General features: G+C 37.0%; 1 protein-coding gene across 4 annotated transcripts in view; it reads right to left on the bottom strand.

The window, feature by feature from the left end:
• The window catches only part of DLG5 (discs large MAGUK scaffold protein 5), a 97093-nt gene that overhangs the window by 21997 nt on the left and 62813 nt on the right, over positions 1 to 12283 (bottom strand). For all 4 annotated transcript variants that reach the window (XM_071438802.1, XM_071438804.1, XM_071438803.1 and 1 more), the window contains exons 9-16: positions 11074 to 11258; positions 10345 to 10470; positions 9550 to 9682; positions 6727 to 6854; positions 5875 to 6050; positions 5255 to 5358; positions 4411 to 4503; positions 2517 to 3536 (exon numbers count right to left, since the gene is read on the bottom strand). In XM_071438802.1, the coding sequence (XP_071294903.1) occupies positions 2517 to 3536; positions 4411 to 4503; positions 5255 to 5358; positions 5875 to 6050; positions 6727 to 6854; positions 9550 to 9682; positions 10345 to 10470; positions 11074 to 11258 (1965 nt within the window). The remainder of the gene's footprint in view (positions 1 to 2516; positions 3537 to 4410; positions 4504 to 5254; positions 5359 to 5874; positions 6051 to 6726; positions 6855 to 9549; positions 9683 to 10344; positions 10471 to 11073; positions 11259 to 12283) is intronic.

Genomic DNA, 12283 nt, shown 5'->3' with positions numbered 1-12283 from the left:
AAGCATTTTCCTCTAAGCCTGCATTTCCAGATACGCGTGGAATAACCTCTTTTCAACAAGCAATTCAACCTGCTGTTGAACAACAAGTTCTTCTTCACAACTTTGGTTCTGTATATAGCAAGTAGACACTGGTGAGTTAAGAACATATATAAAAATAGCTCAGACATTGACAGTGATGCAGGAGAGCTGCAAATGCAGGGCTCAGCACACAGCATCCACACATTTGACATGTACAACAGGAAATATGTGACTGATGCATTAAAAAAGTGAAAAATAATTATTGAAAAGGTACTTAAAGTTTTATGATAACAGTATTAATTAAATGAAGAATTACCGAGAGCACCAAGACTCAAAAAGGCAGAGGGGCCTTCTTACAACCAGTACTTGATCATTTTCATGTCTGCACTAGTAATTGTTCCACCTACCATTCAGGAATTAAGGCACACCTAAATTTATCAACTTATGAAAGTACACAAAATTAACTGTGCATATACACATCTAAGCAAAATTACAACACCTTGCCACAGACAAGGGCAATTCCACCTGAAAACAATTTTCAGAGTGACTGATGCCCACATTTTGAGGCACAGTATCACTTGTGCTCTCTGGCCAACAACTTCAGAGTTACAAAGCTCTGCCTATTTTCTGGGTGGACAGGGGACAGAGAGGAAAAATTAAAAAGAACCATGGAATCTAGTTGTAACTTAATCCTAAAACCAAAAATTAACAAAGACATGAAGTAACCTTAAAAAAAACCAAACCAAACCAAAACAAAGTCATTGTAATTCTATGATATAATTTTCTTCTTTACCTCAAACCAACACCTACCTTGCCACCTGTAACACAGCTTGGGCAGCATGTTGAAGCAAGTGCAATATGTCCCCATGTACCCTTTGGTCTCTTCAACAGCGAGTGCCAAAACCACCCACTCTGTTCCAGCTAACAAATCTCCTGGACACAAGCCCCCACCTACACGTGTCCTTGTCACAACTGGCAACTCGTTACTCACCATACACACATTACTACAATGATAACCCAGGCTGTGCACGTGCCCATGACAATGCACTACAATGAAGAATGGGACTATCACCCCTTACTCAAACGTGTTTGTATCTGGATCTTGTTTTGTTGTTACACACATGCTAAAATATGAGCTCACAATATGCCCTCCTTCACTTCATGCAGTGAGGTTCTTGTGACCTTATTCTCAGCCATAATGCTCTTCAGACCAAATCTGCTGATTACAGCTACAAAATTAAACTCTTATGCTTTTCAGTCATTTGTTGTGCTGGTTTTGGCTGGGACAGAGTTAATGTTCTTCATAGTAGCTACTATGGACCATGGTTTTTTTGATTGTGCTGGTAATAGAGGTATGCTTTCCTCTTTTGCTGAGCAGTGCTTACACAGAGGTCTAAAGCTCTCCATAACTATTTTTCCCTAAAAATGTTTGGGAATGCATAAGGAATAGAAGACAAAACAAAATGGAAGCAGACAAAAAACAAAGGCATAAAAACCTGCCAGGTGCTCTCTTATAACAGTATTTTTGCAGGATATGGCTCTTATCCTGCACTACTTCCAATTCAGCTCTGCCATCTGTATTGCTTCTAAAACTCTGTGAACAGGGTAGGATTACCCAGGTATAAACAAGTATGGGAAAAGAATATGAAATTCTAAGTCATTATGATGTAATTACATTAAAAAAAAAAAAAAAACACTTGTATGAACTTCTGTTTTTAGTGGGAAAATAAAAAAAACCTCTATCTACCAGCTGAGCAAATCTGAGGCAGTGGACCTGAAATAGCATTATTGATTATGTCACTTTACATAATGCACTCATCTAAATAGGTCCTTCCCAGAGCACAAAAAATTTTTCTTCCATCCACTCTGTCAAGACATGGCCCACCATTTTCTTGGCAGGGTTGTTTATTCTAACAAATTATATGCTGATTTTGAGCATGTGTCATATTCTAATAAACAGTTTACCTTTATAGTGTAATGGGCCTAACACCTTTTGAATTTCAGCTAAGATGCACAAAATTATTTTGACACATTGAAAGACTTAAAAAAAACCCCAACATTATGGGTGGTACAACATTGTTCATTAAATTGTACAGTGATCTGGACAACCAATCTGACTTAGTAAAACTTCAGAAACCCTATTTCAGTTTTTCTAAAGCTGATGCTTTGTGTTTTTATTTATGTCTTTTCACGTTGTCAAAAACATATAAGAGCCCAGATGTTCGAACAAGCAGCATTAAAACCCCAGGTATGGCAGCCCAGCAGAACACTATCTTTCTGTTGGGTGGCCACCACTGCCTGTTAAATACTGGAACTCCACATACTGGTTTTGTATTTTGTGATAGTGCCAAGGGCCAACTGAGCCTGAGTTCAGAAGACCTGAACCCTGAGGATGGGCTATGCATCTCCTGCTCTGGTACATAACAGGGCACCCAAAACCACACTGCTAATACACCTCGAGGTTTCTAGCTTTGTGCTTCAATAAACCAAGGTTCTACCTGAAGTGCAGGATTAGGAATGGGCACAGGGGTCATTTTATGCCTCAGAGCAGGAGCTGATTTTGGCCGTGGTCTTTTGATCTCTGGCTCTTCAACTCTCTGAAAGCCAATGTCATCTTCACAGGATTTCCTTGAAGACAGGTGAGTGCAGTCAATTCCCTCCTCCCGATAATAATGCCCAGCATTCCTGCTGCGCCCCTTGAGAGTAGCAGAGTCCTGTTTAAGTGCAAGGGAAACTGGAGCTTGGGCAGTGGCTGGGCTGGTGGGTGGTGATCCCGTTGTTACTGTAGACTCTGATGCAGAGCTTGCCTGCTGTTTATGTTTAAATTTGATGGAGTCACTTCTCTTAGGAGGAGTTGGAGGAGTTGAAGCCACTTCAGCTTTTGATGGCTGAGGTGAATGGCCTGTCACCTGATTAGGGGAAAGGTAGTCCAGTTTGGGAGGAGTTGGTGGCCTTTTGAAAGTATCGGGGTCAAAGATAGATTTCCTTTGTTTTGGCTTTTTATACACAGAAAACTTTTCTGTTTCTGTTGCTGAGATATTAACCACGACTTTTGGCCAGGTACCACCACTATGCTTAGCTCCATGTCCTTTGTCAAATGCTGTCTCAACCATCACACAGTCAGTTCCTGTCGGTTCATAAGGCAGCCTCCTGTTGTCCAGGTCAACAGCTCCATAGCCTTGGTCCCCATATGTCTCTGGGCTGAAGGAGCTGAGACTGTGTTCTGAATTACTATGGCAACTGTGCACTGTGTTCCTACGAGAGTCAACTCGTAATGTGTTACTAGGGAAAGGTTTGTGATCACAAAATGAAGTGCTGCCCTGTTCGCTCTGCTCCTTCTTGCCATCCATGATGTCTGGATTGAAAATGTCAGTCTGGGTTGAGCTGTTGAGTTTCAGATTTCTTTTATTTTGTGCTTGTATCTCTGATGCATGAACTCTACAGTTTGACATTTTCTCTGAATCCTTCAAATTTTCAAATATATTTTGACCACTCCAAGATGAACTCTGAGGAAAAACCTAAAACAAAAACCACACGTGATCAACCTTATTATTGTGTTTAATTTCTATTTAGTATGAGTCACAGCCTAGCCTCCTTGATCTGAATATACACTTAATATCTTATCTGAATATACACATATCTTACAATTCAAAGCACAGAACATCAGATGAAATGAAGCTAGAAAAATTTTGTAACATTTTCAGAACAACTCCAAAAGGGCATTTCCACATGGTGGCAAAAGTACTCAGTTGGAAGTGAAGGGCTCTGCATTCTACTTCTGCCTCTGATAAGTGATGCCAATAAGATAACTTTCATTGCCCACTTCCCCTCAAACATTTCATCTTCTTACTTTCTTAAAACCTCAAGCTCTCTAGATCTGAAATTCCAACTCAAAATCCATGTAGCAGGGCCAGAATAATGGGATTTTAAACTCAAAAAGCAAAACAGAAAAACTGTAGAAATAAGACTGAAAATCAAAGCCTTGTACTTAATTGTCATGATAGCAAGAGTTGAGCTTTCTGCACAGCTCCCTCCTGATGAAAAGCTAACTTTCTTTAGTTAGCCGGCAGTTTATCCTTCATGTACAAAAGTGCTGCAGCTCTAAAGCAAAACCCAAGAAGCAGCAAGCAATTGTGGTAGCACTCGTTTCACGTAACCAGCAAACAAATGGGAAAGAAGACAGCAAGTTAGTCTCATCTACTACTAGATGGCACAAGAACCTTACTTTGGAAATAACTGTTGAGGAAGCGTACCACCAGAGAAATGCATCCAGATGGTTGTCTTTTCCCCATTTTGATATACTCATTTCCTTGCATATATTCTTGCTTGAAAAACTACAGTAATGCTGCAAAAGTTCCAGAGAATTCTGCAAATTTAGCTTCTGCTACTCACCTTCATGAGTGACAGAGTAAGGGAATCCCTACAGTTTCGTAGCAGAGCTTCACATTCAGTAAGTGACTTATTATCTAGTGCAATGCCATTGATCTGCAGACAAAAGAAACCACAACAGACATCTGTAAATCAAAGGTAATAAGTTGGAAGGATTTCAGGTAGATGATCTCTTGAGACAGAGAAAATACTAGTCTACATATGTATATGTGACTGAAATCTGGTTGATGTTTGTGCATTTTCATGAGTGGGAAATGGACAACTCCTAAATCCAATCTGCTACTCCTGCAGTGACACCACCAGTTCACTGCACCCTCTGTGCAGTTGTACCAGCAGCAACCACATCCCCTTTCACAGTGCACAAACCACACCCATCCTGTAAGGCTGCAAAGGCTGCAGGGACAGACTCCCTCCCCAGAACAGATGACAGCTGTGGTACCAACATGTACCACAGACAAGGAACCTCTCATTCAATGAAGGGATGCCTTTTTGGAACTGACCCTTCCTACTCAGTATAAGAATGACAGATATATATATATATGTGTGTGTGTATGTATGCATATATATATATGTATATGTACATATATAAAAGCCAAGTATAAAGAATAAGCTAATGCTTCCAACAAAAATTCTCATATGAACTCAGGAAATAAGCTGCACCTTATATTCATCACTCAGCATACAAAAACATTAATTTAGAATAAATATCCAGTGAATTTACAAAAAGGATTTAATATTGCAAAAGTAAAAATTAATTGGAACGTTTGGCATCTTAAAGAGTAGCACCAATGATAACACTTCAAAATGAATAAAAGTTTAACAAGGCAAATGGATTTTTAAGACTTACAGCAATTATTCTATCTCCCACAGTAAGGGAACCCTCTTTGGCAGCTGGGCTTCCGGGCACAACAGCAGCAACAAATACTCCATTTTCTAGACTGAGCCCACTATCTGAAATAGATAAAGAAGAATTTGATTCTGCAATTCAAATATATTGCTCAAATGGCATGTCTGACCTGCCTGCACAAGAAAGAACTATGACTTCCAATCTAGCTGAATTTCAATTTCTGAAAACCATTTCAAAGAAATAACAAGACAGGGAAAACAAGGACTTGGAATATCCCAAAAATTATTATAATCACACAAACATGGGTAGCTGGGTTTAACAGACTTGTTTACACTCCCACAAACATTCCAAACATGCAGCCAACTAGAGACAAGTATTTAAAAAAGGAACCAACTAAAACCCAACCAAGGACAAAAAGAAAACCTGTACTTACAAGATGAAGCTATTATCAATAATAGCATTCTTGGTTTGCTTAAAAAAATAATGAAAACTCCCCTCTAGGAGGCCATTAACATGTAAACGTGATTTAAGCAAAGGCTCAGAGAACATGCACCTTTATGTCAAGCCTTATTTGGCTGAACAAACATGTACCATTTACATCCATCCTTTTTAGTCATTACCTTTATGTCCAGAAACATTGATGTGAAGAGGTGTTATCACTCGCCCACCTAAAGACTTCCTTCTTCGAACCACCATATTAATAACACCTCCTCCATTCAGAACAGCTTTTATAACTTGCTTTTTATCCTTATTGGTAAGATCCACATCATTTATCTTCAGCAGCCAATCATTCACCCTGGTAGATATGCAGAATTAGGTAGGTTAGTTATAAGCACACTTTGCTGGACACAGCACATGAATAATGTTCCATGAAAAGGCATGCAACAGAGCTGATCTCATCCTTCATAATCTGGAGTTATCCATTCCTGAAAAAGCATTAAATAGCAGCTTAAATGAAAACCAGGACTGCTAGTTTGCACTGCACCAGGAAAAGTATCTCTTTAAATCTCTAATGACTACTTCTTGTTTAAAAGCAATACTTTGTACTAAGAGGAGTTACTAAAAAGCTTCTATCAACACCAAGAATTGCAGATGGTTCCAAATGATCCCTTGCTCTTACTTTCCTTTTCTCTTGCTCTCCCTCAATAACTTACCCTCATGTCTTTGCCAAAATTTAAATAAATACAGGTTTGAGGAGATTATAATAATGGAGTAAACAGGGCACAGTGCAACAAAAGAACATTTCAAATTCTTTTGAGTTTTGAGTGCTGAGTCAAACAGTGTTTAATTTCTGTAATGCTTTTAGGTATCGGTCTTCTCAGTGTGATTTCCCAACCAACATTAATAATATACACGGCAAATGATAAAGAAGAAAAGAACTTCAAAAAATGAAAATAATTATGACAATTTCCAATATGCTCAGTTTATTATGATCAAAAATCCAACAGGTATCTTCCAAAGTCAGAGCCTACCTTAACCGGCCATCAGCAATACTTCCTTTATCTACTTTGGTAACGAAGATCCCGCAGTCTCCAGGGAGGTATGGCTCGTTCACACCTTCTGCCACATCAAAACCAAGTGCTTTCAAGTCCATATCATCCTAGTAAATATTAATAACAAGTGATACCACTGCACTAGCAAAGCGTGTCTGTTACCAAGAGGCATTACTGCATGTTTGCACTATGTACTTGTATTTACAGGGGTCCTGCATCAGGTAAGGCTTTATTTTTTTATATATGTAAATATATAAACTCCCATTTCCATTAGTCGTATGGCATTAGAATGATCCTTCTCTCTCAGATTAAGGCTTAAATAACACAAATGGGAACTTCACCAAAGAGGAACAGAAAAACAGTTGAGCATGTGAAAAAGCCCATTCAGACTCATATAACCTGTTGTAAGGTACAATTAGTAAGAAAACAAGGACATGTTTCCTAAGAATGGGGGAAAAAACAACTGGCAAGGTAAGGAAACAGCACTGTGTGTTAGCAGTGAACTCAGGCAGACCTCTCCTGTAGTATGACTAGAGACCAGAAATAAATAAGAACAATAGCTCCAACATTATGGGAGACCATATCTAAACACAGATTTAGAGGTGATATTCTATTTGATGACCCAAACTAGATAATTCTTGTTGTGAAGAATTAAAAAAATCTTTAAGAGATTGGTCATTGAACAAAACAGGGAAATTTTCATGTAGTTATTGCTTTGGTAAATAATAAAGTCACTGTAAAGAAAAAAGTGATCCAAAAAATAGTACATTTGTATCAACTGACCACAAACTGAATTATTATTGCTATTTTCACTGTTAAATAATACACTTCAAAAAATTAGAGAACTCTACTTGAAGCTGTCTACGGGAACAACCATCTCAGCATAATGAAGGGTGATGGTACTTAAAGTTTAAAATCTAATATGAAAAAAACTCTTATGATTCTTCAAAATGTCCTATTTAAGACAAAAGTTTCATAGGGAAGAGCATGAGGCTGCCAGAAAATAAGGATCAAGTAGAGATCACAGTATCATTACACAGCATCAGAGTTGAAAAGTGAGTATTATTTCTCTCAGTTTTGAGCTGAGTGCACAAGTTTAGTTAGACAGGTGAAGTTTAAGCAAAAATAAAAGACTGAAATGTAGTTTAAAATTAAATTAAACTCTATAGTCTTGACCCTGGAATTCAAATGCTGTCAGCAAAGATTTTTCCCTATATTTGATCAAGGCTGGCACAGTATTATTACTCTAATTTGATAGCTGCAAGTGTAATCACTATGTTTAAAAAAGGGATTCAAATGACAAATTCACATTCCAATGACAAAGTGCACATATTTGATCTCAGTGATGCAAACACGTAGAGCAATCTTTGAAGTAAAGAAAAACTAAAAAACTGCATGTCATGGTTTAAACCATGGCACTGCACATGAATGGAAAATTCATCATGCTGCAATGTTGTTTAGCACAGGCACATCATATACTAGACACACTAATTAATTTAACAAGACAACGGAAAAGCAAAATAATTAGTTATCAGTTAAAACAGAGGAGATGGCAAGGAACAAAACTGATAGAGTGACCAGAAGTGCTGAAACAGCTTGGTTTCAGCTGTTGGTCAAAGGGGAATAATTACTCCAGAAAGAATTTACAGATGGTGATTCTGATGGATCAACACTGGTAACTCAGTTCATCTTATCTTTTCAATATGTATTTCAAAATATAATAATACTAAATGATATTTTTTGTGTCAAAAAAGAAACAAACTAGTGATTTTGTAAGAATGCACTGTCAGAACACAGACAGATTGGAAGAGCATAAGAAAAGATGACCCCTGAATACTGCAGTAGAATAAACAGGATTTACCTGGACAGAATTTAATCACTAAAGTTTGTCATTCAGGAATGACAAAGAAATTCTAGTATATACAGAAGCTGTTATAAATGAATCACAATCTGGAAGACTACCTGTGTATTTTATGTGTTCAAAAAAGTTACCATTAACAATGGGATGCACTGACCAAATATTTCACATTGAAGAGCACACAAGAATTACATACATTGCAGCAAATTAAAAATTTTAGACTACAAAGAAAAAAAGTGAAATTATGTGGAGAAAAATACTACTAGGATAATAAGAAATAGAGGTTATCTGGATTGCTAAACTTAAGAACCTTACTTAATATGCCAAAATAGAAAAGGTATTTAACTTCCTCTACAGACAAGCAAGAGATTAGCATCTCCTTTCAACTCAGATTTTCAAACTTAACAGTAATGTTGCCCTAAAATACATGTTCAACATGAATAAGTACTTTAAATACTTTAAAATTTCCAATCAGCAGATCTGAGCAAAAGTAGGACAAATAGCTTCACGTAAAACATTAACTATTTTATGCATAGATTTTAAGAGTTGTTGCCAGTAAAAGACTGGCCTCTAATATCCCTGTTTCCTTCACATTTTAAGTTTTGGCTGCCTTAGCAATGCCATGTCTGCAGTGAATCACAAACTTAAAGACTACTATACTACATGGCCCTGGGTACCCTGCAACATTAGATGTAGGAAATATTTTAATTTATAATGCATATGAAGAAAATTATAAAGCTAGTATATAACAGCTTGGTTTTATCAACTACTTTCATGCAACTGCACTTGCTGCCTCCATGGGCACCTACATGTTTTTTTTGCCAAACAATAAAGAATTAAAACTACCAAAGTCATATTTTTCATCTTATCTAGTATTTAAAGATTATAACTGGCTTCAGAGCTATCCCAATACACAAGACAATGCAGTGTATGATTTTACTTACTCTGTCTTTTTCAAATTCTACCACTTCTGTTTCCCATTCCAGAGAATCTGTATCTATGGCTGAGTCATGGGAACTATGGGCCATCAGTTGACGAAATCTGGCCTCCTTTTCCAATTGATTTTCCATCTTTTCCCTAGGCAAAGAAAATTATTACTTGCAGACACAGACGACCTCCTTTTAAGTAAACTGAAAAATAATGTTATGATTGTGATGGGTATTGTATTTGGTTTTCTAAATCACAAATTCAAGCTGTCAAAAATTTCTTTTGGCTTCTGTCTTTCCAATATTCTTGGTCTGCTCGTAAATTGACTTTCTGTTTCTATATACTGTCTTAACATAGTCTTACATTTTTTGCAGTATTTTTACATGACTAAGTGCACAACTAGGTTTATCATATCTTCCAAAATGCATTTAATTTACCCTCAGATGAGCTTCATCAGTATGTAGGGCATGATAAATACCAATGGCAAAACATCTCCCATAAACCAGTGAGTAAACAGCTGATGGAACTAAGCTGCAGTTAATAAGACTTCAGTGAAAGGATACAAATATTGCTTAAGTGCATCTCCATAGCACAAAGCTTACACTATGACTCACATTAATAAGATAAAACAGATACTGTCCAGCATAATAATTTCCATGATAACTAAAAACACAGGCAATGCTTCCACATGCAATAACATGAATGTCTGCTGCCTACAGCTGCAACAACATATGGTTCTCTTAAGAACACAGCTAACAAACCAAAGTTTTCATCACCAACTTTAATGCAGTTTGGTCATTTCTCTAACATACTTCAGTTCCTTCAGTTCACGAACAGCATCATTTTTCTGCTTTCTCATGTCATCCAGGTTGCGAAGAGCTTCAGCCAAGTCACTCACAGCTCGGTCTCTCTCCCTCCTTAAGTTGTCACACAAAGTTCTTCAAAAGAAAAAGGTTTCAATCTAGTTACTTAAAACCTTATTAAAGTAAACTGGCTTTACCACATTGTATAGTTAATGTAAAATTACAAAGAGCAGTTTCAAAAGGTTTCTATCTGCAAAATAAAAGGATAAGGAAGAAAAAAAAAAGACATATGCTAAGTCTTAATTCTTCTTCCCTTTCAGAATCTTATTTCTACTTATCTTCTTTAAACTAGCAGAAAAACCCCTTATTTAAGTATTTTTCATAGTTCCTTAGATATATTTAGTGGCAAATATGTTGGATACTTTTTGTGCATGTCCCCACAGGCAAAGAATTATGTGCAGGACTAGAACTACAGCAAGATTATTAGTATAGCATGCCAAAAAGATTGCACGATTGGCTGTTCCTACACAGCAGTGCTGTTAGACTGAAGGGTATTTACTAGAGACATTTTGGTTATGAAAGCACAGAAAATGACAAAGATCTTGTAATGTGCCCTCAACATTTTTTAAAAAAATCACCATGTGACAGCTAATGCAGACGAAGTGCTGGCAAAATCCAGCATCAGCTGTGCAGCAGGTGTTACAGAGATCACTCAGGTATCATCTAGCAGTTGTTTACCGTATGCTTTCCCTTTCTGCAACAATCTTATCCCGCTCTTGAAAGGCCCAATCCCTCCTACACTTGGCTACTTCTGCTTCCTGGACAGCTTCCTTTAGTTCTTGTGACATTGCCTCATATTGCTTCCGAAGCATTTCAATTTCTTTGTTTGCTCTTTCTATGTCTAGGGTAGCAGAATCTTGTATCTAGGAATTAAGAAACACAGATAAGTATTTTAGGTACAATTTTTAGATACATATGCACAAACAGCTTTTGCTATCTGTATGTTGCCTGATGTATTCAATTCTTGTGATTTCATGAAAAATATTCATTTATTTTAGCAGCAACTTTGGGAGGGTTGGGAGGAAAGATAAAACCTGCTGCAATGCATTTCATCCAGCAGCACATAAATCTGTACAACTACATGAATAAGAATCCTGACTTGAAAATAACATCAGTGAATGTGTCATATTTCAGAGATGACATTCTGTGCTTCAACCTTGATCTGCTTAGCAGATAGGAAAAACCTTGAGTATACTTAGAAATCAAGATACACTACCATATGCAACTGCATATACTATATATATATATATATATATATATATATATATATATATATATATATATATATATATACAGTATAGACAGACAACACATTTCCCACATTAACACCTATTATTTACCCTGAGACAACAATCCCAAGACCTGGGATTCATACAGGTTGCTTAATTCTAAAGCAGTGAAACTGAAGAGCAATGGAATTGAAAGAAATTTTTTATTTATGATTCTTGTTTTAGATAAGAATTACTTTATTCTTAAGTTAACTTGTCCCTCCCAAAACTCCCTATTTTGAATAAGAGAGATGGTGACAACAGTAAGACAAATACACAAAGAAAACTCCAAGCTTGCAGCACGATAACACAAGCCAGCTACAACAGTATAGCCCATCAGAAGCTGTGGGCTTGCAAACAACTGCGTGTGGTTAAGTTCAAGAATGTAAATGAAACTAATCAATCTAGACTTATTGACTTACAATTTGGTTAAAATGTAAACTTTTTCTATTCATATTTACAAACAACCTTAACACGAAGCAGAACCGCGTTTCTTCCAAACAAGAATTTCTGTCAGTATGTCTTGAAGAACATAATGCACGTGTTTGTATTTTAGAGTTACTTGAGAAAAAGAGGGAGGACTGCCAGTGTGCCCAGACCTTTAATGTCTTGCAAGTTAC

This window comes from Agelaius tricolor, unplaced genomic scaffold, assembly GCF_023055355.1.
Source record: "Agelaius tricolor isolate 1412-34295 unplaced genomic scaffold, bAgeTri1.0.p SCAF_13, whole genome shotgun sequence".
Lineage (NCBI taxonomy): Eukaryota > Metazoa > Chordata > Aves > Passeriformes > Icteridae > Agelaius > Agelaius tricolor.
This window is presented reverse-complemented; position numbering and strand designations above follow the sequence as displayed.